Source organism: Blennius ocellaris (genome assembly GCF_963422515.1).
Source record: "Blennius ocellaris genome assembly, chromosome: 18".
Lineage (NCBI taxonomy): Eukaryota > Metazoa > Chordata > Actinopteri > Blenniiformes > Blenniidae > Blennius > Blennius ocellaris.
In genome coordinates this window covers 4,851,819-4,877,910 of record NC_137667.1, presented here as the reverse complement: position 1 = coordinate 4,877,910, position 26,092 = coordinate 4,851,819, and the positions used below count along the sequence as shown (strand labels likewise).

General features: G+C 43.6%; 1 protein-coding gene across 1 annotated transcript in view; it reads left to right on the top strand.

The window, feature by feature from the left end:
- The window catches only part of klhl29 (kelch like family member 29), a gene marked incomplete at both ends in the record, with an annotated part of 120,896 nt that overhangs the window by 54,647 nt on the left and 40,157 nt on the right, over positions 1 to 26,092 (top strand). The window contains 3 exons of the mRNA XM_080513990.1: positions 2,222 to 2,420; positions 17,985 to 18,167; positions 21,961 to 22,141. Of these exons, the coding sequence (XP_080370116.1) occupies positions 2,222 to 2,420; positions 17,985 to 18,167; positions 21,961 to 22,141 (563 nt within the window). The remainder of the gene's footprint in view (positions 1 to 2,221; positions 2,421 to 17,984; positions 18,168 to 21,960; positions 22,142 to 26,092) is intronic.

Genomic DNA, 26,092 nt, shown 5'->3' with positions numbered 1-26,092 from the left:
AACATGAGGTCCGAGCAAGAATCAACATTAAATACAACAAATAGAAATAGTATGTTTCCCACAGATGTTTTTCCATAAGGGCTTCACTGCTAAATATGTTAGGGTTTTTTTTTTTTTTTTTTAATGCGTGCACATGCGATTACAGGTCTTAAAAACTTTGATACGATGTCCTAAGTCTAATCTACGTGAGGCTGTTGCAAACCTGGTGGGAAGTAGCTTGTAATAGAAGTCCAGAGCAGTAAGCCTGAAGCTTAAGTCGTCCATTTGAGTGTGACATGACTCGGTAACTACTGGGGCAAATCTCTCACTATGGGGGCACTTTAATTGGAAGTAGTAGCTTCTCCTGAGCTCCGAAGTCCTCCCATAAGAATATTGCTGTTGTCAGTAGCCAGCTTTGACTTCTCCTACTCCTCGCTGCGTTCGAGCCGAGGTGATGGGATGAACTGCAAGTTGTTTGTGTGGGCAGCGAGCCGTTTGTTTAGGAAAGCGCGCCGCGTTGAGCCGTGCACGCGGGAAGTGGACAAGTCGGGCCAATTCCTCCGACTGCGGCCGAGCCGTCACGCCCTCCCTCGCATCTCGTCATCCTTCTCTTCTGATCGCTTTAGTCCGCTCGTCCGGACTCGCATCTTTCGCTGATGCTCGCCTCTCTGCTACGTCTTCCCTCATCTTCCCCATCTTTTCATGCACGTCCTTTTCACTCCCTCACTCCTTGTCCCTCTTTCTTTTTTCTGCTCAGACGAGCCCCCAGACATCAGTGGGGAACAAATGAGACATACATGCCAGGGTGAAAAAAAAGGCCTCAGGTGGGAGAGAGAGGGGCACTTGAAGTACTGCGTCAGCTTATTATGTCCTCTGTTGTTTCGTTGCTCTTCCTCTGTGCGTTTCGGTCACGTCGCCGAAGGGGTCGCCGGGGGGTCAACCCCCGCCCAGATCGCTGTCGCCGTGTCCAAGCTTGTTTACAGCTTTTACTGTTGTCAACGATGAGACTCCCATGAGGGCACACACACACACACTTGTACACACATACTGGAAATGAGAAAAGGAAAAAACACTTGGCAGTCAGAGCTATAGACAAGGTTGCCATGGCAACAGTCTGTCCTGCCTCTGTCTGAGACACCTATACAATATAAGCGCAAATAAATGTATGCACACCGAGAGCTAGAACAAGCACATCCCCACATTTATTAGCGATGCTGCTCTCCAGGATTTTTCACTGTTAAGGTTCATCATTACACACCGGAGCATCACCCTATGAAAATAAATGAATAAAATGAAGCCAAATTATGTCAAATGAATCGTTTTCCTTTTATGTCACAAGGAAGAAAACTAATCTGATGGCACTGAAGCAGCATCTTGGCTTGAATGGGTTGTGGTTAGCCAGAACAGAGGCTTAATTTAGCTGCAAAAGAGCATAAGCCATCTGTGGAAAGATTTGATTTGGAGTCAATCGAAATCAGAAGCAGAAGGTGGAAAGAAGATGCATGTCCTGTCCCCCCCCCCCCCGCCACGCCACCACCATTGCACTGGTTCGTTTCAGCTTGCACAGCGACGCCAAGTGAGGCGGTCCGTGGACCTCATGAGAAACTTTGCAGAACGTTATTTGTGATTTCTTCTTCACAGATGAATAACTTCTAATGATGAATTGAGTTGTTTCTTCAGAAAATTACTAGCTTAGATGCCTCCCGCTGCACCGAACGCAGTCTGGATGTTCCCAAGGTGCTTTCTTCTTTTTCTCTCTCTCTCTCTTTCTCTCTCTCTCTCTCGCTTCGTCAGGGTAATTTGTCCTAGACTGGTAGAAAACACAAAACTGACAAATGCTGGGTGTTTGAGGTCCTGACACTGACGGTAACTGATCTAATGGTCTTGCTGCTGCCAGGCTTCCTCGGGCTGACAGCACAGGCTTTTATCGGACATGATAGTTTCTTTTCCTGTCTTTCAAGATATAAAAAATTGGTTATTTGTGAGATAGAGATTAAAAAAGCAACAACAAAAAGTACATTTGTAAGGAAGTCAGAAGTTGATTCCTTGTAAAAGACTTTTTGTCTGTGTTTATCAACGTTTCTCTCATCACCCCTGACTATGAAATCCTAATTCATTAGATCAACATTTAACTTGTACTTGGTTTTGTCTCCGTATTTTTCCACAGTTGAATTATTTAATCATTGCACACTGATTAAAGCCTGTAATGTCTAATTACCCCCCCTTCTTTCCTCCCTCTTAGCATTTGTCGGAGCTGCTGGCGGTGGTCCGTCTTCCCTTCATCCACCCGTCCTACCTGCTGAACGTAGTGGACAACGAGGAGCTCATCAAGTCCTCGGAGGCGTGTCGCGACCTGGTCAACGAAGCAAAGCGCTACCACATGCTTCCCCACGCGCGGCAAGAGATGCAGACGCCCAGGACTCGGCCGAGACTCTCCGCCGGTACGTAGGCACACACACACACACACACACACACACACACACACACACACACACACACACACACACACACACACACACACACACACACAAGCAAAGCTCAAGCTGTGTGCATCCTCCTCGGCCCGGCCTTGGTGGCAGTGACACCATCTGACTCCCACATAATCGACCTGCAGCACATTGTCGGCATCTGTGCGCCCACGCGCACATGTCCACTCTTCATATTTTGCTGCAGCGAGGTCACGGGAAGGTCACGTGTCCAGAAGGCGGACCCTGACTTGTCACAGCACGCTATTGATTTCATCCCACAAACTGGGACGATTTAAGACTCCGGAACATCTTGCGCACAGCTACTGTAAATGCCCGAGCAGAGACACGAGCAACAAGTCAAATTCCCACATGTGAGGACAGGTTCTTATTTCACTATATAATAAACTACCGCTGCAGCCAAGCTTGACTGAGGTGACTTGGAAAATTGTGTTGCTTGTTTTGTTTTCTGGGGTTTTTTGTTTTTTTTTTCCTTTCTGCAAGCTACTGAACCTACATTTTTTGTTAGTTTTTTTCTTTCTTTCTGCAAGCTCAGCACGTAAGCATCTTCTAACAACATTTTAGCACCGGCGAGGCACAGGCAGTCAGGTTTCCTGCTCTCTAAGCAAACAGCCAATCATCCGCTGTCTGTCTGCCACCAGTGTCCGAGCCATTTGAGGCTCCTGTTTGTTTACATCATTAAAATCAAAGAATAATTCATGGAAATTGGAAGGCGCCTGCAAATTGCTGTCCACCATTAGATTCTTTTTTTAGGGGTTTTTCCTCCCAGGTTGGCCTAGACCCCACACTTTCCCCCAATAAAAAGCTGCCTAATTATAGTGCCTGCATGGTACTGTGAGTTTTGCACCGGCACACCTTACCATGCAGCACAAGTTATTTTCCTCTCGGTAGAATAAAGATAATTGTCTAACAAATGGCGCTTTATGGAGAGGTCAGTTTGCCAGCCAGAGTTTATTTGCCCGTAAACAAACACGTAGAGAGCTGTGTTAGGTCAGTATTTTTCCCGTCTTTAATTGTCTCTAATGCAGTCGCAGGGGGCTTCATAAAGAATCATTTGCCTCTTGAGCAAAGACATTTGTGGCGTTACGTGCAATCAGCATCATCCCATTACTCATCCACGATCCAGTAGTTTCTCTTTTGTTCTCAGCGGTTCTCTCCAAGCCGTTTCTGTCAAGGCCCCTTTTATAGTGTTTGGTATGTGCATATCTTATGTGCTCTACGTCCCCATTATGCAGGTTGAAGTGTGTATTGATTCTCAGTAGCTCATGGCTCTGTACAACAGAATTATATAAATGCACAAATGCTGCTGGGATGAATACATTCATGATGCATTATGCCCCGGTGGCTCAACGGATGGGAAATATATGGAAGTTTTCACAATCAAGTTCTGCGCTCCTCCGAAGCCAGAATCCTTATTATGTATGACTGACTGTGAGGGTCCAGCATTTCATCTGTGTGTGGGAAAATCTTTGGCACAGCAGCAATAAACATAAATATACCACAGCATTCTGTTTTCATTCGCTAATTGCATGTGTTCTCATAGATTTGCCCCGAGTCTGTTTGTGTCAGCAGTCGTGATTTTTTTAAATTTTTTTATTTTTTTTGTCTGTCTGCACGCTCGTGTTACTCAACCATCTGCTGCGTTGGACAGGGTGGGCTCGGCACAGCGGGGCGTCTGGTCACAGCGACTGCAGAAGGTAGACAAAAAGATAGGTATGAAAAGGGGAAAAAATTGAATAAAAGACGAGAAGGAGAGTTTGAGGTTGTTGGGGAATGCTGTTGGCACACACAGGATCATAAAGAGAAAGGGCATGAGAGAACAGGGGGAGAGGTCAGTATGTGGTCAAAGAGTGAGGAGGGGAGGGTGAGACAGAGCCGGGGGGGGCATCCGAAATGAAATTTGAAGGGCAGACATTTGATTGAGTTTATTCCTTTAGCATGTGTCTTCTGGTGTAAGCAGTAAATGTATGTGTGTGCCTTTGTGTGTGTGTGTGTGTGTGTGTGTGTGTACTTTAAATGTGCACAAGCAGATGGGGCACCACCTGAGCTCGGTTGATAAGTCTGTCAGGCGGAAAAAGAAAGGAAAACTGCCATCCGTGAAGCACTTCTTGCTGAGCGCAGTCAATCTGTGAACTTGTGAGTCGCGTGCATATGTGGGTGTATTATAGAGTGTGTGTGTGTGTGTGTGTGTGTGTGTGTGTGTGTGTGTGTGTGTGTGTGTGTGTGTGTGTGTGTGTGTGTGTGTCTGTCTGCAGGGCCTAGCACGTACACTCTTTCCTCTCATGATGAATCTTCATTGAATTACACTTTTTCAGCCTCAAATTTTGAGTCACTGGTGCGAGACAGACTCATAATTAACGTCCTTTCAGATCTCGATCGAAATGATTAAGCGTTATACTAACAGTGTGTGAGAAGGGCCCAACCACATAATTGGGACCATATAAATATTTGAGAGCACGTAACTGTACTGATAATCATATTTAGATATTGCAAATGTACCACATCGTTATTTGTAACTATCACACACAAGATTGAAGAAACTAAGCTGATCAATACACAAAACACAATTTATGAAACCACTAATCACTGAGATTTCTCTCGCACGCTCTCCTCGAGGGCGGCGTGGTGCAGTCGTGCTTAGCATTTACGCTGCACAGGGAGAAAATCCCGATTTAAGTCCAGTTTGAGGTTACCTTGTGTATGTTCACCGCTGCGTGTAGCTGATGGCTCTTAAAGGAGAAGGATGGATGTTCTCCTTGCTTTGTCCCCACTTGTGCTCAAACTGCAGGTTTTTTTTTTTTTTTCCAGATTCTATTAACTTAGGCAACACTTTCTAGAACACTGCATTAAAAAATTTGTCGCGTTCCCATGAGCAGTTGAACATGCACACTGTATCTGTCTTAATGGTACTTATCAAAGTTATGAGACCATTGTAGGTATTCTACAACAAAGATTACCCCTATTATTAGGTTACTTTAAATTTATGTCGCGGTCAAGGGCTGTAATGGTGACGTGCAGGGGTGTCAAACACAAGGCCTGTGGGCCAGAACCAGTCTGCAAGAGGCTCCAATCCAGCCGGGCAAATTGTTTGGTTTCACGAAATATAGACATTTCAATTGCATATCATCTCCGCCACAACCCCCCCCAAAAAAACTAAACTTTTCAAAGGTTATTATGGCACTACTTTACTAGTACCAGCCTACACAATTTGAAATTGGACTTGGTTTGACAACCCTGGTATAGTGGATCTGACTGCTGCCTTTAGCACTGGGAACACTATCTGTGTGGAGTTTGCATGTTCTCCTTGTACTTGCATGGCCTTTCTCCATCCCTCTGTCAACCTCTAACAACCCAGTCACATGCTTGTTAGCGTAATTGGTGACTCTATTTTGGGTTTAGTGGTGAATAAGCGTGTGTCTCTTTGTGTTGGGCTTCGATTGACTGGCAACGAGTCCACTGGGGTGGACAAGTGCTCCTCACATCTTCTCGAATTACACCAAAATACAAAGTTGGGAAATCTTGGTAATCCAGAGATACAAACAGAAGTAAAACACAGTTTGTTTGCATATAGTCTCTTGCACATGGTGTTCATTAGGGAGCTTTAGAAGTGCAAAGATGCTGATTTTGTTTCCCAGGAAGAGAAGCAGGCCAGCTTGTTACGTCTCACAGGATAATTTTACCAACGGCTGGGTATGAGCCCTGAGAAGATATGTCTCATTGTGATGCATGTTGGGATGGGGTGTGCACTTAGTCTGGAAATTCTAAAAGTTAAATTAGGTGAATGCAACGGGGTAGAGAGTTGAGGTAAATTAGGCACCGTTCACAGAGAAATTGAATAGCAGCACGCTGCGTCAGTGTTTGGAGAAGCTAAACGATGCAAGTAACCCCAACATTGTTCATAAAGCATTCACATATCTGAATGTTTTTAATATTATTTTTAGTTTGGTTTATTAACCGGTCCCGTATCACTCCCTTCTCCCATACCATACCAAGTATGACTCCACTTGTGAATTTGGCTTTACACTCAGCCACCACAAAGCTGTTCGGGTAGTATTTATAGTTGCACATGTTTTGAATGATTGCAGTGAATTTCTTGCATTTTACCGAGAGTCATGGTGTGTCGGCAAATACCCAAGCTCAATTTCTCACAGTTAAAATCTTTTCTGCACACAGCGCGTCGGACAATGTTGCGTTAAACACTCGTGTAAACACTTTCAAACTTTCTTCCAAGAAACAAAGGCAAATGTTTGGCTTTTATCTACACAATCATGCTGGGATCTAAAACTTGAGACTGGATTTTTTTTTTTTTTTTTTTTTTTGTCATTCCAGTGTTTCTTTGCATCTCAAAAAAAAAAATGGGTCTTCGTTCTCAGCGGCTCCTTTTTGTTGTCCACCTCTGGTTTCAAAGACAACCATCAGAGAAAATCAGTAGATTTACTGAAGGGAAATTAAAAACGTGCTCATTCTCAGGTGAGTTCTGCCATTTGAAGTCTTTTTGTTCTCCCCCTTCTCCAAGTGGCTTTACAGACAATTTCTTTCTTGTCCGACACACATCAGAGATGTTCACATCCCCGGGAAGCGCGAGTCCCACCAAATCTAAAAATATGTGTTTCTCTTTGGTTCGGAAACAAGATAATTTTCTATGTCTATGATTCGGAGCAAAATGGAAGGTTACGAAACCACAGCATTTACCTAAAAGCAAGAAAACGCCCATTACTTTTTAGTCGGAATATTAACTAGAACAGCAAGTATCGTCAAATGATGGTAAAAGCTACCAAAACAACATAAGATTCATTTTTATAGTTTATCACTTTCAATGGTTTGGCCAAATTGAGCTCATAACTCATGTCAAGGATAAAATAGCTGTTTAATATGAATATTAATGGACTATGAAGATACATTCTGCAATGTGTTTATGAGATGGAATAGCATGAACTTTATTTTTTTTGTGTGTGTAACACAAAAGGGAGACATTTTAATGACTACTTGCTCCATTAGCTGGAAGCTCTAAAAAAGTTCCTTCACTTCTTGCTGGATGGAAACAGCCAGATGGGTTGTTTTTTTTTTTTTTGGGGGGGGGGGGCTGCAGACACCCCTAATTGTCTTGTTTTTCCAGGTTTTTTCTTTATATAGACTCTGGCTGTGCTGTATTGTCAGAACTTCTTTTCTTGGTTTAATTGCTGGGTGTTTTATTGATTGTTAATTTTTATATCAGTCACTCTGACGGGTCCTGAAATGTCACAGTGTTGTTTCCCTCATCGTGTTCCTGTGCAGCGTTAATGACACTGGTATAAATCCCCTAAAATATGTTTGCAACAGTACGGTGCAACAATAGTGCAAAGTCCTTTTTTAAAAAAAATTTTTATTGTACTTCTCAAGGCATAAGCCATAAAATTCCAAATAACCACCATGACATAAAGTTTATTTTTGAGCTGCTTCGCTTTCTAAAGAAACGAGACATTTCTGTCTCACTTTGCTCTTATTTTATATTCTGGAACATTTTATTGAGTGAATGCTCTGCTCATTAATTTTATTAGATGTTAATTAGCAAGCCACAAAGATATTCTGCAGAGAAATTGGTTGTCTGTGATCTTCAAGCATAAATTCAAGGAGTGGTTGGTATTCTGAGGGTTTTATGCGAGTGCAGAAGGTGTTACTGCTTTGTATTACTTCACCATAAGGAGTGTAGTGATTTAAATGTTATTACTTTTTATGCATATCTTCCATTTTGTCTTATTTTGCTGCTGCAGCTGTGAACTTTTCAGGAAAGGCAGGGGGCATGTTGTCTTCGGTTAACAGCCTTCTGTCTTTCACATTTGCCCCCCACCCCCCCCCAAAAAAAAAAAAAAAAAAAAAAAGAGTCTTGGGCAAAGTGAGTGTCTCCTAATGAATCCGCTGCGTTTTGCGTGCTGTATGTGTATCCATTAGCTGCTAATTGGTTAATTAGACTGTGGATGTGCATCTGATTAGCTGTCATTAAACTTTCCGGGGGATCAGGGGGGATTAAACAGCCGCTGGTGCTGCGAGTTTACTCACAAACATTGTCTGAAGTCATGAGGTGCGCTCGGAATTTGGCGACATTGATGTTTGTATATTTGTTTGCGTACAATTACGGAGGAGGAAAAGTTTTCTTTGGTGTGTGTGTGTGTGTGTGTGTGTGTGTGTGTGTGTGTGTGTGCGTGCGCACGTGCCCAGAGAATCTCATACATTATGTTCCCATTTCCTCTTCTCCACATGTGTCGCTGTGCAGGGCTCAGAGGAGGGTGGAGAGCGCCAGGGCAAACTGTTAACTCAACCCAGCCAAGTGGAATAGCACTCAGACAAATGAGCTGTAATGACGAGGAGACGCAGGGGTCCATCTCGGCTCGCACTGTTCCTCTGTCTTGCTCGCTCGCACCCGCGCGTACGCTCACATTGTTAAACCGTTAAATGCATACACTGCAGGAGAGACTCTTCAAACGGTAGCTCTACTTTTTTTTTCCTTCCCCCTCACTCTGTCCACTTCATCAGCTGTAATCGTGCGTGCATGCATCTAAAGGCAAGAAAGTTAAACTACGCTAATGCACAGCGGCAGTCGGGGCAGCTGAGATAAGTTTAATTATGTTGTGGTTTCAGTCGAGCGTTTTTCTACACGGGTGCTTTATCTGTGTCATCATTCTTTACACATGACTTGGTGTTTGCAGTTGAAGATTACTGATTTTAAAGCTCCCTAAAACACGTTTTCTTTGGAGGTTTTTTTGTTCCCATATTAAGATCAGAGGTGTCTCATGTGTTACAACAGGGTTTAAGCTGCTCCCTAAATTATTTTGGAAATGTTGATATGAAACCTTATTGACCATTTTACATTCCTGCTGCGTGAGAGAAGGAAAATAAAACCCTGCCGCCCCGCCGGTTGTGGGTTTTGCTCTGAAATAGCTGAATTTCATTAGATCAGCCGGTACGACCGTGTGGCTCCCATCCACGTTGGGAGACAATAAGAAACGGCTGTTCTGTGAGGTCCGAAAGCCCGTGGGCGTGACATTCATCTGCTCGTTCACACCTCCGCCCTGCTCGCCGGCGGCTCCTTGGAGAGTAGTCGTAGCGCGTCGCCACCGCGGAGCAAAGGAGAAAGATTTACGCCTTGTAAAGACGGCATTAAAGATCATCAGCCGACTCGCCTCTGAAGTCTGCCACCTACTGCCGTCGGCTCAGGCCTGATCCGCCTCACTGAGCCCCCTGACGTTTCTCACAAACTGCTCCTCGTCAACACTGACATCACTTCTTTCTGTGGAATAATTGAATTTATTTCTCATCTTTCTGTCTGGCTGCACAACCTCAAGACGAACCATTAAGCGAGGCGATGGTTGTGGAGGAGGAACCTGTCAGCAGATTGGAAAGACAATTAAAAAGCTTTGAGTCTTTTTTTTTTTTAATGTCAAGACTTTGTTGATTATTGTCCTGCTCCGTGTAATTATTCAGCCTGGTTTGTCTTTTTAGAGCCAATGCAGCGTGAGATTACTCTGTTTTACCTCTCAAACCGGAAAACCACGATGCAGGAGAATGTGCCAGAAATGTCTTAATCGCTCTATGTGAAAAGTGCCCTTCAGCGGATCCTCTTCCGATTTTATTTCTGGAGTCTGAGATGATATTTGTGGGAGAAGGAAGCAGGGAGAGAGAGAGAGAGAGAGAGAGAGAGAGAGAGAGAGAGAGTTGGCTGTAGCTACACACTGGAGAGTTGGAGTATGAGTTTTTGATATTCTTTTCGGCATATCGGTAAAATCTCAAGCAAACACATCTATCTTGGCTCATAAATGTAACATGGAGGCGGTAAAAACCCTGATCAAATAACCCCTGGGTCTGAATATCAGCGGAAGCTCTGGCCAAAAGTTAAGGTCCGTTCCAGTTGACCTTTTGACCAGTGCCCACTGTCAACCCGAGCTGCCGAGACGGGAAGAAAAGAGGGGTGAACGGTCGCCTTGGCCGCTGCCAGAAAACTCCACTCGCTCCACGTCGGAGCTGCAGTTTGTGTTCAGGCCCAAAGGGAACGGCATTTACCAGAACATGGATCAGCCTCTGCATCATTGCTCACACCTCATCTGGCACGTCGACCCTCCATACCTGCTGAAAGCCTGGAAGCCGGCTTCATCCTCATCCAATATTCAAGTGACAGATTGAACCCGCTTTGAGCCTCGGTATTGCGCGTGCTGATGGTGTGGATGAGGTTGTTTCGACTGAGCGTGCATGTGGAACTCTGTCGGATTGTCTGTATGACAATGAAACACTGCCATGTCTGAAGGGTGACTTCACCCAAATGACAAGAAATCCTCCCCTTTTCCTCCTGAAGCTGGGTCTGTTTTCTACCCAGATTTATACCCAGTGCAACACACGGATTGAAATATTCAGCAGGAACATCTTTTTACCAGTGACAATGTCCCAGTTACTCGGGAACATCCACAGAACAAACTCAGGATGGTGTTCTGAGATTTCTTCGGTCGAAAGTTATCTGTTCACACCGACGTGTGTAGGATTGTTGTGAATATCTGGGACAGAGTGCTGTTTTTTTTTTTTTTTTTTTTTTTTTTTTTTTTAAGCCGGTTTAGTGTGTGACAAAGGAGGGAAGTCTGAGAATATCAACAAATTTAATCAGAACGGTTTCCACTGTCAGGAATTGATGAAAGCAACTGACAAATGTGACTGAACTTTGCCTTTAAACATGGTTTCTGGGACGCTGAGCAATAAAAAGCTTTGTCAAGTGCAAGTGCAACAGCTAAATGCTGAAGTGCACATTTTTCAACAGAAAAAAACAAAAAATACACACACACACACACACACACACACACACACAAAGTATTCAGCTTGCATACACATTGCACCTCTCTGGACTCTGACATTATTTGGGAGCCTTTGGCCCCCTGATCCTCACCATAGCAAATTAACACCCTGGGAGAGAAATCATGGGATTAAGAGCGGGGTGCAAAAGCTAAAGAGAGAGAACAGAGAGAAGCGGCTGAGATAAGAGGAAATGGTTATGGACCAGCAGGGAGATATGAATGTCTCGGAGCCTTGAGAGGCAGACTGCTGGTATCGCTGTGGCTGCGATATCCGCCGAGTAGAAGCCTGCATGCTTCCACTTTCCTCCGCTTTATATATATATGCACCATGCGTACATTTACGCATAAATATGTATGCGTGTGGCACCTTTCTCTACACAGACACTTTTCCTTTGTTTGTCAGACTGAACTAGATGGTTGTTTGTCAGTGTCATCGCCGTAGTCCTGTGATTTATGCGCTTAATGCCCGGCCGCAAACCACATAGATTTGATTGAAGATAATAACAAAGTTTAGGAGAAATGAAATAACTGAGCTCCAACAGTCATGAGCTTCCAATATGAACAACAACAACAAAAAAACAAAACAGAAACCCTGTGCATAATTTTAAGTTTGAATGTACTGAATATCGGGAAGCTAATTTACACTAAATAAAAACAAGATGAGAAGTTGCAGGAGGACTTCAAATCAAATAGAAAGTGCTTATTGTGTATGCTGTGCATATTTCACAAAGTTCCTCGCATTGATAAACAACCCTCGAACAATGGCTCGCCCCCATGAACCGAGCATGCACTCATACGACTGGGGTCACTGACCGGATCAGTAGCTTTTGGCAATGGCTCCCCTCACTGGTGACTGGTAGCCGACTCAGCTCATTTAAGACGTGGAGGTGGTGGCTGAGCTATTTAACCTCGCTGGCTGTGGTTTTATAGATCCCCGTTTGTACTGAATCAAACGGAACTGTTTGAATCAGACAAAATCACCCGAAGCCAAAGACAATCAAACTCCGCACGTAACCGGTTTTCAGTGAGATAATTTTATTTCGTCTGTCAGCAGGTAGCGAACATCTCTGTTTATGCTTCATACAAATATGAGCGTTTTATACTCATTACGAAACAACAGAGCACTTATGTTGCTTAGCAGCTGTAAGCTTCGGGTTGATGAATTACCATACTAAACAAAGCATACTTAACCCCAAGGCTGCATAGTTTGACTTTCTTAGGGTTTCAAACATTACTGCCTGTTCCGACGATGAACTGCAAACAGATCAGATTAGACCTTGGGAATGACTTTTAGAGACAATGTGTCTCTGGTTTCGTCAACTTCTGTAAGTACGCTGTTGAGGGGACAGTCCATGGCCCTCATGTGCTGAGCGGCACACTTATCTGCTCCACTGTTCCCCACCGCCGAGCTGCTCCCTGATGTAAACTTGTTTGTCTCTTTGACTCCACCCAATTGAACCCCACAATGTCCCTGTGGCTGCTGGGCTACAAAGTGTGGCTGGTTAAGGTAAGGTCATGAGAGGAGCGTGAGGTGAAAGAACAGGAGGCTGGGAAGGAAGATGAAATGGAGAGTGTATTGGAAGAACAGCAAAGGGCTCCTGGGGTTTCAGAGGAAAAGATTTGATGAGTGAGAAAGTGAGGGAGAGAGAGGGCAAAGTCTCCCGGAGGCTAAGACAGAGGAGAGAGGGAGGTGTTTGCTGCAGGCTAAAAAAAAAAAAAGAGAGAGAGAGGGAGAGGAATAAGGAAAGTGGGGTCACAGCATGCTGCACAGAGCAAGGAGACCCATAAAGGTGAGATAAGACTGACGGTGGCAGCAGGAAGGAGGCGACAATGCAATCTTTCCGTTCTGTCTTCATCTTTTCAAAAAACTCTCCTCTTAGGGAACGATTGTACATCCGTGTGTGTGTTTGTGTGTGTGTGTGTGTGTGTGTGTCCACAGTGAGAATCCAACTTGCTCCAGCATGTGGTAGTGCAGGGGCAACGTGCTCCTGTCACAGATAGGTTTCATTTAGTTGGAGTGGAATTGGGTGGAAGCAATAGGCAGTAACTGTCAAGGGTGTGTGTGTGTGTGTTTTTTTTTTCTTCTTCTTTTTGAGTGTGTGTATGTGTGTGTGTGTGTGCCTTCACATCACGATTTGTAGGTGGGAATCACCTTCAATTTGAGATTCAGTCCTCACACAAGCCCGTCCATCCCTCCCTACGAGTCCTTTTTAGGGACTTTTTTCCGGCCACACAATGGCTGAAACTCGCCTCCTGAGGGATTTGATGCAACACTCTGTCCAGATGTTTTCCATCATTTTTGCTCAGTCCACGCTCCCATGCTGCTCCTCTATTCTACTGCCTCATTTAAAACTTTGACTTGGGTTTTTAAAACTACGGTCCGGGGCTGTAGTGGTCAGCACTGGCGCCACAGAGAAAGAAGAAAAAAAAGGTTTGTTTGTAGTTTTCTGGCCACTTCGTCTTTATTCCAACAGAAAACAACAATGTCCTGTTTGGTGAATTGGTGAATTTGAGGCCCCATTAAAACAATATTTTCAAGTAAAAACAGAGAAGTGGTGTTCTTTTACGCAACAGTCGTGCTCAGAGCCACTGAAGAGGCAACTTTTTGAAAACGGATCCTAAATTGGAACGCACCGACTCATGCACACCACAGCCATTGCTAATAGTTCTTCTGCACGAGCGGATGGACATTAACAACAATGGCGGCCTCCAGAGTGTCGTGACTCAGTTTAAATTATCCTGGGACTTTGTATTTTTATAGTTGAGTCACCAGTAGTAGAAATACAACTCTCTTGTCCGTGTGCTCATCATTGTGCTCAACAGCACCTACTAGTGGCCCATCATGCTAACCATTTCAGGGTTTCTGCCATCTTCCTTCTAAACGGAGGTCATTTTCAAAACATTGCCATGTAAATGAACATTTTTTGGGGGGGGAGCCAAAATGTGAAAACAGAGCTTAAATCAACTCTTAAGTATGAGAAAATATGTTTGTGTTCCTGGATTTGCGTGTTGTCCACAAGACGACACCCTTTCATGTAACCCCCTCATTTTTAGCCGATCATCCACCCCAAATAATTTTTTTGAAAATGGATTCAAGAGTGGAGGAATTTTAAAATGCTGCCTTGGCTTTGACGTGCCGATGGGCAAGACGCACATTTGCTGAAAACGATGATGTCATCACCTGTTGTGGACTCCATCCGCCAGCTCGAGCTGCAGAAGCTACTGATGCTAGTTGGTTTAATAAGGCGAGATGTTAATTTATTGAATTCTCTGTTGTTTGGTTTTCCTCTCTGGTTTTGGTGTATTTCTGTGGCACAGTTACAACGCCACCTATAGGCTTGGCATATATACTGCATCCTTTTGAGTAGTTTTCATGGTGTCACATGGAGTTTTCCCTTGTGGACAACAAACCTTTTTAAGGACGACAGGAAGAAAAAGGATTATTTTGGCTTGTGTTGGCACTGTGGTGGATTGGTGACGTATCCAGGCTTTACCCTTCCTTCCAACCACCGTTAACTGCCGGACTTAATGGGGTTTTGGAAAATGGATGGATGTTTCAGTGTTTTGACTGGTGAGCATATTTCTTCTAAATATGAAGGACTGGCAGTTTTTCAGTATGTCTTAGTGGTAAATGTCCAAAGAATAGAAAGAAAGAAATGTTGGCTGCTTCTAAAGTGCAGATAAAGTTATACCGAATTGACAAATGAAGCTGTTGTGTTTCCCAAAACTTGTGCCAAGTTGATATTTTCCCTGAATATAGACAGTTTAGAAATATGCCAGCAACATAACAAAAGGTCAGTAACAATCAGGAGGAGGAGACATTTCTCCCCAAACTGCCATGGGTATAAACTCTGTCAGAAAAAAAAAAAAAAAAAACAGAGCTGTCAAGACTTGGTTATCCCTTCATCCCCAACCGCTCGTCTCCATCCTTCGATCCTCCAGCCCTTCATCCCCCTACCTAAGTCCCATCAAACCCCACGCTGACTGACAGCCGTCCCTGCGAGGCTTCATTGTCTGAGAAAAAAACTCACACATATGCGCGCATGCACACACCCACGCAACCATCTCATCTGATGCCGTGACTCCCCGTCAGCGGTGCCGCTCACGTGCTTTGCTGTGTTCTGACAGGCCGGTGTTGGCTTGCGAATGTGCTCGGGGCTCCGGGGGGGGTGGAGGGGGTCAAAGGCGCGCTGCAGCCTGAGCGCGCAGATGTGGACTCCCTCTGACGTGTCCGGCCAAGCAGAAAGCGGCGAGGACGATGTGCGCTAGGTGATGACGGAGGCCTGCGTGCGTGGTGCACGCTGAAGCCGCATGTGGATTTGCTTAAGTTTGGCCTAATTAGATTCTGTGGGGATTGAAGTCCGGTGGTTGAAACGGATTGCATGTGGAATAACAACAGAAGAAAAGGCTGCACTTCATTTTGTCCTTTTGTAATTTTGTCCTCTTCACATTTCAGGATTCAAGTGAAAAGCAAACCTGCGGCGGGGGGAAATTTAGCGTTCGCTCGCTCTCAAGGATGCAATTGAATTAAATATTTCTTCCTTAATAATTTGAACCTATACAGATAATAAAAGAGCTGTTTAGCAGTGGAACATTGATTGATCTGCTCCGAGAAAAAAACAACCAAATTGGCACAGAAACGATGCCAAGCTAATTGAAGCAGTCAATATCAACAAAGTGAAACGGCTAAGAAGATGAAAGCAGAGGAGATGCGAGAGGATGAAAAAAAAATTCAGCTCTACAAAGAAAATAGCTGTACTTTTAAAATCCAATAGAGTTGAAGAACGGCGTGTGATAAAGAGAAATTTGGTGCAAACATGTACAGCAATGGCAGCAAACTAATCATGAAGAAGAACAATAGCAGAACAAAGTCAATATAATTAATGTGGGAATGTAGGTATGGTGGGAGGCTCGTGAGAGGGAAGACAGAGTGCTTATTTTCACTCTTTCTTTTTTTTTTGTCAAAGAACAGCCGCCGTAGCTGCAGCTGTCCTATAAAACCACACTGCCATTTATTAAGTGCATTTCCAAGGTCTGTTGGAGGTCTTGAGGGGATGTTTGAGGCTGGGAGTGAGGGTCAAAATGCCACACGGCCACAGAAACAGACCCATCACCAGAACAGGTTCAACCCAACTCCCATCCGTTTTTTTTTTTTAAATTGTTATTTATTTTTTAAACCCGCGTGAACAAACCCTTCACCATTTCTCATTGAGCCATCGCCGTCCCACGCAGAGGAAGACTTTCTCGAAAACTTCCTGAGGAAAAGAGCCAGCCGGCTTTAAGCTGTCCACTAAGTCTAAGCTGTATGTCCAAGATATGTCTGCGGCGCTTCTTACTGCTCCGTTTGCTCAGCTTCAGCAAAGCCCATTGTAGTTTTCGTATCTTTTTTTTTTTCGTCCTCCCCCTCTTTTACCCCCGTTCCTCCTCTTCAAGAAAAAGTCCCTGTTTTACCAGCTTTGAAAGAAAATAGGAGCTTACGGAGTTAAAAAAAAAGAGAGAGAGAGAGAGAGAGAGAGAGAGAGAGAGAGAGAGAGAGACGGGTGAATAGTTTTAACAGGGAGGAGGCCGGGCGCTGTCAGGAGGATGTATGTGAGGAAGACTATCGATCCAGGTAAACTAGTGGTTACCTCCAGGTTCGGAGTTTATGAAGATTAGCTCTCCCTTCCTCCCTCTTTTGCTCCTTTCATTCCCTCTACGTATCCCAATCATCCTCCCTGCCCCCCCACCCCCCCACCACCACCACCCCTCCGGGTGCTGCTGCTTACAAACACACAGCTCATTTCTGTCTGTCGTCTCGCCTGCTCACTGGAGCCTGCCGCCACCGCCGAAGACTGAGAGGACCTGAGACGCACATGTGGCCGCCTGCCAACCTGTTTGTGTGTTTTGGATCACTGGTGTCTTTATCCACCGGTTTTGAGTGTGTGTGTGTGTGTGTGTGTGTGTGTGTGTGTGTGTGTGTGTCTGTTGAGAGATGTGCTGAGCTGTTACAGGCTTGAGTAGCGAGCAGGTTTGGAGTATCCCCCTCCTTAATCACTCAAGGTGCACGCTCACATACAAACACACACACACACATTGATTTGCCTATTGATTTTTTTTTTTTTTTTTTTTCCGCTGCTCTCTCATGCGATGCCCCAGCAGTGTATATTTCACAGCGAGCGTGTGGACGAGTGAATTTGTAGGTTGCCGCTTATGGTGTGTGTCAGGAGCGAGAATTTGAGAGCCGGGCTGCAACCAAACAAATGGCAGCGCCATCAGTCTTAGTAATTGAGTTATACTTTCTTATTTAGTTCAGAGGGTTCCTGTGACCAAAAGGAAACTTTGTTGTTGTTTCTTTTTCAGTATTTTGGCATCAGTTTTTTTTTTTTGTTTTGAGTTAAGCTCATTGATTCACTGAGAGCCAAGGCCTACTGAATTCAAAACAGAGTCCCTTTTAATCTGCCACTGCCTCTGTGTTCACATGCAACCTAGTTATTTTTTTTTCTTTTTCATAAGATGGACAAAATGCTACATATAAGGACTCTTAACACCCTGCAATCATGCCTCCTGGTTTGCAGCACTGCTCTCTCAAAGAGCCCCTTGATTCAATCTTGGCTCTTATTTACCGGTGGAAACATTTTCCTGATGGCCTGCTTTCTCCCCTCTCTTTTCTCCCACCCCCCCCCCACCCCCCCTCCCCGCATCTCGATCTTCCTCTTCCTTTGTCCTCCAGGTGTCGCGGAGGTGATAGTTCTGGTGGGAGGACGTCAGGCCATCGGGATGAACCAGCGGTCCCTGACGGCAGTTACCTGTTTTAACCCCCAAAACAGTAAGTGGTACCCGCTGGCCAGCCTGCCCTTCTACGACCGCGAGTTCTTCAGTGTCATCTCGGCGGGAGACAACATCTACCTGTCAGGTGAGCTAAATTGTTCGCTCCGCCGCAATTGCAGCTCTTCTGGCGCAGCCATTCAGTTCACACAGTCCAGGGGGAGTACAAGAGAGGCCTTCAGATACTCACACTGCTGATGGAAATGTTCTCTTAGAAAACTTGTGGTATACTTGATTTTTTTTTTTTTTTTTAAACTTCAGTTGCCAAAGAATCGATGCAGTGCATTGCAGTAGCGCTGTGTTAAATTGGGTTTGAATTAATGCTTAACTGACTAATGTCAATATCTGAAAATCTTTGTATTTTAAATTACTTGAGTAAACACAGGCGATTATTCCAGCGTCATTTTTTTTTTTTTGGCATTTAGTTTTGGATTTTAAAGGTCTTGTTGACTCAGTCTGTTTCTTATTGTTGCTGCCGCATGCAAACCCTGTGTTTCAGTTGATGGAGTCTTGCCAATATATGAAATCTTTGGTGATGAAGAATTTAGCAGTTTATTGAAATCTACACCAGTTGCATGAATTTTTTTTCTACCTGCATTGGGATCTATTTAATCTCTTGCCAAGTTCAAAAGCACCCACAACCTTTATTTTGAAGGTGACAAAGAGCTTTGAAGATTTTGCAATGCATACAATACTTGAAAATATAGTAGCTGAGCTTAAATGTCAGAGAGGTTTAAATAAGGCCGGTTCCACCTGTCGCTCCCTGTCACCCGCTTCTCGTCTTCTGCACCCAATCTGATGCCACATTTGATGGATTTGGAGGCGTTATTACTGTCACAGTGTCTCTAGTTTTCCATGTGACTTGTCTGTTTTTGACCATAAGCTTTTGTCATCGGCTACAGACGTTTCTTAGAACTTTTCAAGCCTAAATGGCTCAAGTATCTTTCCAAGAGAAGTAAATAATGTTGATCAATAGAATAGAATAGAATAGAAATACTTTATTGACCCCAGAGGGGAAATTCTTGAAACTTTTTATAGCCCCCATTGGGTCGTTATCTCTCAGCTATCTAGGTTTTCGGATGGCTGCCTCTGAAATTTAATGTGATTTAACTCTTCTGTGACTTTGGTTATCTACTAATTTTCCACTGAAGACTTTGGAGTGATGATGAAGATAAATCCGCGCAAAATCCTGCAGAACGTTTTCCTGATTTTTATCACATTTGGCCAAATTACATGTGTGGCTTAACTCGGGTGCCAAATTGAAGATCTTTTTTGGATTACACTGAAATGCAAAAAAATTTTGATCCCTTTCTGTTGAGTTCATAATAATATTTTCTTATCAATTTTCATACGAAATCAAACAATCCAAACTTCCTCGTCCAACTTTTCCAGCAAAAATGCATTGAAGATGATCACACGGCACAATATAAATCTTTAGACTTGAGTTCTGTCGAGATTATTTTGTGTTTAACGCCTTTGTTATACTCCTAACTAGGATCACTTTCTTCCTCTCTGCTGCCACCACAACCAGACAAACTGAAGCCACCCACACCGCGGCTCTCTCCTCGTGGCTTTTCTTGAAAGAGTTAAAGAGTTAAAAAAAAAAAAAAACAATGTCAAAGTTCACGCACTTGTGGCTCGAAAAGTCTTTTTCTCAACTCAAGACTGCAGAAAACTTTAATGTAGTTCTTGTCAGAACAGCTCTTTTTTTTGTGTCGACGGTCTCTACTGTTTATCTTTCAGTGAAGGGCCTTTTTTTTTTTTCTGTCTGGCTTTACAGTCACTGCTGTGTACTGCAGTGTATTTTGTTCACACACACACACACTCACACACACGCATACACACACAGGGTGCACTCAGTGACTCCCACTTTGAGACACCTTTAAGTTGCTGCTCCAGAGGTAGACTTGAATTTTCTCACTCCACGGTCCATTTGTGCAAGAATCTTGCACGGTACTCAGACCTTCACATTGCGCCGTGGAAATGCAACAGGATTTGTCCTGCGCGTACCTTTCCCCTTCCCTCTTTTCATATAAATGTAAATTTCTGTTTGGGCATTGGAAAAGGCCTGCGTGTGTCCGCTGGGAGTCGGGACAGCCGGTGGGGAAATCAAGGGTTGTTGTAAGGCGGCCAATCACGGGGCTCCGGCGTGTAACCTTCCTCGCGGTCCGAGCGGGGGGGGGGGTCAGTGAGTCGCGGGCCGGTGTTACATGTCAAGCTACACGGCTGACAGAGCCGCTTTGAAGAGAGCTGAAACGCGTACAGTTTTCTTGGTTGGCTTGGTTGACTTGTCAACAGAGCGGCGAGCACCTCTCAGTCAGCTCGACTCGTCCAAGTCTGTCACTGCGAGCCTGTATAATAAAAACACACACATTTTATGTATTTTAATGAGGAGGGAAGGTTTAAAAACTCACGCAGCACAAAGTGACCCATTACAAAGTTTAAACATTCAGGAAAAAAAAAATTTTTTGTATTAACTTTACTGAAAAAAAGTCTTTATTTTGCTGGGCTAAATTACTGTAGTAAACATGCACATTTATTTTATTTTTTTTTGGGGGGGGGAGTAATTTCACACATTTGCAAACTGCCCCCCTGCAGGTTTGTATTTAACACATGTTGGTCAGGTCAATTTGACCCTTCAGTGAGAATAAACGCTGCAGGGGGGGGGGGGGGGAGGGGGGGACCAGACCAGAAATAATTTGTTTGCTTTTGAACTTTGTGGGCAAAAAACTAAAACAGTGGAATTATTTTTAATGAGGGAATTATTATAAACAAAACATGATCTGTGAGTAATGGAAAACTGGAATACACTAAAGGTTGATGAAAAACAGCTTCAGGATGGTGGAAATGCACTGGGCCCATTTAAATCAAGTTTATTTTAGTTGTTGTTTGTCACATAACAAGTTGACAGGAGGATTATTATTATATTACACCTATAAAATGTTGACTATTTTCATTATTCAACCACTTTAGGCCAAACATTGTAGACTGCATAAACACTTTTTTAGCATATTATCAAGTCGCCAAAAGCTAAAGCTGTTCTCTTGAAATATTGAAATATAAAACAGGGAATCATGGTTATTGTGTGAAAGTATCATGTCTTTATTAGTGCCTTGCTCCAAAAACCAGTGCCCACAGGCTCCTTACTGCCTTAAGGCATGTTCCAATAATATTAGTCAATAATAAAAGAAGTGGTGATCTGTTGACGGACCCCCACAAATTGCTCTGAAAGGTTTAATATACCCACGAAACAATAACCTGAGGTTTCTGTACTTCACTGTTGAGTTTCTGATCCAAGCTAAACATCCACTAACCAATAATAGATCAAAATAAAGAAAAGTCTCAGTGGAGTAGTAAAAGTTCAATTCAATGGGGGGGGACACTAATTTGCTTACAAATAAACAGATGCTGGTTGATGCTGATTGATTTTTACTTCAGAAACTTCACATAAACTGCAGGTTATTTTTGTGTAAATGTAGCAAGTTCACAAGCAGTTTTAAATCGTTTTTGAGGTAAAAAAAAAAAAAAAAAAGAAGAATTTATTTAATTTGATGGGATTTGTGAAAAAATGCCTCCTTTAGTCTTAAAAGTTGCACATTCCATAAACAATAATTTACCTGTTTTTTGTTTGTTTGTGTGGGTTTTTTTCCAACTCTACTAATTCTTCCAATTCCCAGACTCTCCTCGTCGTGGTAAAGCAGACAAAGAGTTGACATCTTTTTCCCTCATCTTAATACTAATATAGTCACTCAGTACTAAAACTTTGAGGAAGGTTTTGCAATATGTATACTTGATCACCAGAGGTGCTCTTCAGTCTGCATCCAGATGCTCCGAACTTCCCAACAAGCCGACTTGAATGCCTTCGCTTGGTGTGTTTCCAGGGGGCACCGAGTCGGGTGTGATGGTGGCGGACGTGTGGTGCTACATGTCCTTGTTGGACAACTGGAATCTGGTGTCCCGGATGACGGTGGCTCGCTGCAGACACAACAGCCTGGTGTACGACGGCAAGCTGTACGCCATCGGAGGCTTGGGGGTGTCGGGAAACCTGGACCACGTGGAGAGGTAAGAAAAAAAACTTTTGAAAAAAACTCAGGTGACGTAGTCGTGCCACTCGTCTTTCACACCACAACCGCCACCAGGGGCTCCCAGCCGGCGACTGCAAAAGTTGCTCACGGTTCTAAGCGCGACCTGAAAGCCCTCGCCGAGCGTGCACGTGGACGATCCTGCGAAAACGTGCAAAAGGGAGCCGCCGCCGAGCGATCCAGTTTGACCAAATACATATTCACAGTGCACGGCGAAAAGTGGCAGATGGTGTGGCGTGCAGCGGCGTGGCGCGGCATATTGCAAAAGTGGTTAGACAGGTTTGTTAGCATTTTCTGCGAGAGCAAAAAAAAAAATGTGCAGAGCAATGAATTGGAGCTGGAGCATATTAAATGGTCACAGCTGTGAGGGTTGTTGTGGAGCGACAGAGCGCCTCTCACTTGTTTGTGCGAGCGGCGGATGAGTGAGAGGATTTGCTTTCACGGATCAAAGTGGTGCACTGTGTCTGATTCCATCCACTTCAGCATCAACACATCACTGACACTTCATTTTGAAGGTTATGTTCTCTGGACTATTCAGCCAGGTATTTTCTTCTTCTTCTTCTTCTTCTTTTTTTTTTGTTTTGTTTTGTTTGTTTGCTCAAACTATTCGCCATAAAAGCAGCCACAGGCCACGCTGTCTCGCAGTGTAACAAATTCTCAGTGGCACAAAACATGAGCCGACATTGTCCAGATTTAATGGTCTGATGACTTGACTGTTTTTACAACACCGTCCACACGTCCATATTTTTCCTGTAACCAGAGAGAGAGATAGTGTCGGGGGGGGGGGGGGGGGGGGGGGGGGGGGCGGGTGTTGTAGCTCCCCCTGCACCGCAGAGCAAGATTAACCAAAGCAATCAAAAGAACATTACTGAGTATATTAGAGCAGGCCGCTGCCGCTCATTACCTAGGAGCTCAATTGATCTCCAAAGCTGTTCGCGATGCACAACAGCCCTCAAATGAAACAGCCTAATTTGATATTTCCCCCCTAATGCTGCCATACAGTGTCGTTATGACAGGGGGTAGATGGAATATTTGCCCCGTAATGGAAATGCATTTGATTCCTCTGTCTCTGAGCTGCTTAATTTGAGAGCCGCCGATGTATCTGGGGCATTCGTGGCTGCAAAGAAATCAGCGTTTCACAGTGTGATGTGTTTGTATGTTGCCTCTCTGGCCTGTGTGTTTGTGTGTGTGTGTGCGCGCAATCTCGAAGCTTGTCAGTGGCCCCCAGCAACTGGGCTCAATTATCAGCACTGTAAAACTTTAACCTACTTTGCCTCTTTCCAAGAACTACCAGAGGCCTCTTCTGCTTGGCATTACTGCCCTAGTGCTGCACTCGGGATGGCTGCTCAGGCTGGAGAGAACAAACCCACACGCCAGAAGAAAGACTTGGACTTGAATCGGGAAGAAGAAAATGCGTGCCGCTCGGGCTGAAGTAAACCATTTGTAACACGGGGTCAGGGTTGTTTTCACCGGCCTTATCATGTAAAAGCTAACGGGGTCTCTGAAGCTGTTTGGGTAAATTGTAGGAGCAGTCAACGGCCTTGTTTCTAAGCAACCCAGGCTTTTATATTGAATTTTTCAGAAAACCACCGTGAGGGGCAGGAGTCGAAATCGAGTCGAAGGACTAAAGACTCAATAATCTGGAATGAATTGCTTAAATATATGGATGTGTTGTTTTTTTTTGGTTTTTGGTTTTTGTTTTTTTTGCTTCTTTTTATGATAATGATCACAAATGCATTATTCATAGTACAGATTTCCATTTAAAATGTGTTATTTTGTGTAAAATAGCATTTTCTAGCAGGCTGGACGTGTTGACCTGCTGTGAATTCCCTTTAGCATAACTTTGCTTCCCAAATGTTGATTAACCGGCTTTTACGAAGGAGTTGGTCGAGGTTGTCGGCTTTGGCTGGGGAATAACATGAGTATGTTAAAGGTTGTAAATATTTTAGCTTCCTTTCTTCCGATAAAACATTTTAATCTAGTTGGGATTTATAATCTTAATATTTTCATTAAAGGGTCACATGATTTGCTCGTAGACATCCCATGAATTTTTGTATCTTTTTTTCTTTTTCTTTTTTTTAATAGATGAAGCCGTGAGCTCTTCCTCAAGCATAAATACCCTTGTTGGAGCCGTGATACACATTTATACCTTTGAGCAATATTCCTGTCATATAAAGAAACTAGGCTTTTAAATGGGCTGAGCTGCGAGAGCTCCTCAACAGCCACATATCACTTTGTGAGTGTAATTTGTCTTTTGGAAAGTCGGGTCATGAGGGAAATAGGTGACAGCAAAGATAACTGTAATTGCTTGTCTTTGTCACTCACGACAAAAACTACATCGCCGCGTCCCGCTGGAAAGTTGATTAATCCGCTTATTAACAACAACTTCTCGTGTGAACGCTCTCTCAGACCTCACAGCAACAGTTTCCCTGAGCATTAGCGACGGAGTGCCGTCGTATTGTTTTGGCTTATTATTATTATCAGAGCTCCCTTGTAAAAAGTCACACAAATTATAGCTCAGCTAAATTGTTTGCTTCTTTATGAAGACTTTCCCAATTCACACTGTTCACACCTTCATTTTGTGAAGATGGTATCTTTTCTACTCTCTATGAACAAAATTGTACTCTAAATACAGCAGCGTATTAAAAAGTGTGCTATATGCATTCATCGACAAAAAAATACCCACATGGATCCCCGAGAATGTTATTTCTCCCTATAATCCCAGGATTTAATCTTTTTTTAATATCTATCACTGTATAACAACAGTTTACCAGTTCATCACAAAGCGGATAGACACGTTCACAACTACAATCCTGGATTTCCTGCTATTGTCCAAGTACTTCCAGCACTTACACCACCCCTGAGTTATAACTCACATTTTAAAGTTGTTTTTCTGATGAAACGGTCTCTATTGCAGGCTTGTCGCTCACTTTTGACATTGTGATCATTGTCACAGTGAACATGAGACTAGTTTGGTGTCTCATCCAGCACGTGAGTTGCCCTGTAAATAACCACATCACTCTTTATTGTGTGAGAGTGCAGACATGTAAACAGCTTATCAGAGTGGATCTCGTGTAAAAAGGAAGTACGGCCTATGTAACCGCTCCTTCCTATACCTTAGAGAAAAACCTCCTGTCTTTGATATAGAGACTCACGCACATGAAAAACTACCTGTTCTTTTTTACTCAGACTGTGAGTTCCTAGCAGCTCGCAAACCTTATATAGATTTTTCAGTGTAACTTACTATCTTTTTCTATTTGAGCTTTTGTGGCAGCATGTTGTACCGCTCACCATTATGCTGTATTATCCGTTTGTGGTTCAGCTGAGGCTTTTGAAACTACATGGTATAAGATTTATTTGTTCTTACTGCACTTCTTGCCTCCCTCCATCCATTTTCAGATTCAGATTCAGATTCAGATTCATATTATTCATTTATAGATTATTTCTATTCTCTGTTTAGTCACTTTGCCATGAAAACAAACCGAAGTTTCAGGAAAACACGTACACGAGCACATGGAGAACATGCAAATCCCACACATCATACCCAGATTATCTCATTAGGCGAGAGTACTCGCCATTAACCGCTGTACCAATTATTAGAAAAGCCTTCGAAAGTATAAAAAGCTTAAATTCTGAGGAGGAAAAAGTACGGTGACACACTTTGAGGCTTAATACTGGACGTGTGTTTGTTTTTTTTCTGAGGAGGAGTGGAGCTCTTTCAAAGATTAGGAAGGATTTGCCAACAACAGGCAGCTGGTCGAGTCGAATCAACTCAAAAGACAGGTTGCTGCAAATCGTACACAATCTCAGCAGCTGAGCGAAGAGCTTGACAGATTAACAGCAGCAACTTTATAAGACTCAAAAAAGACAGGTTTAACACCTCAAATTATTATTATTTTTTTCTATATATATAAAGGTGCTGGCCAGAAGC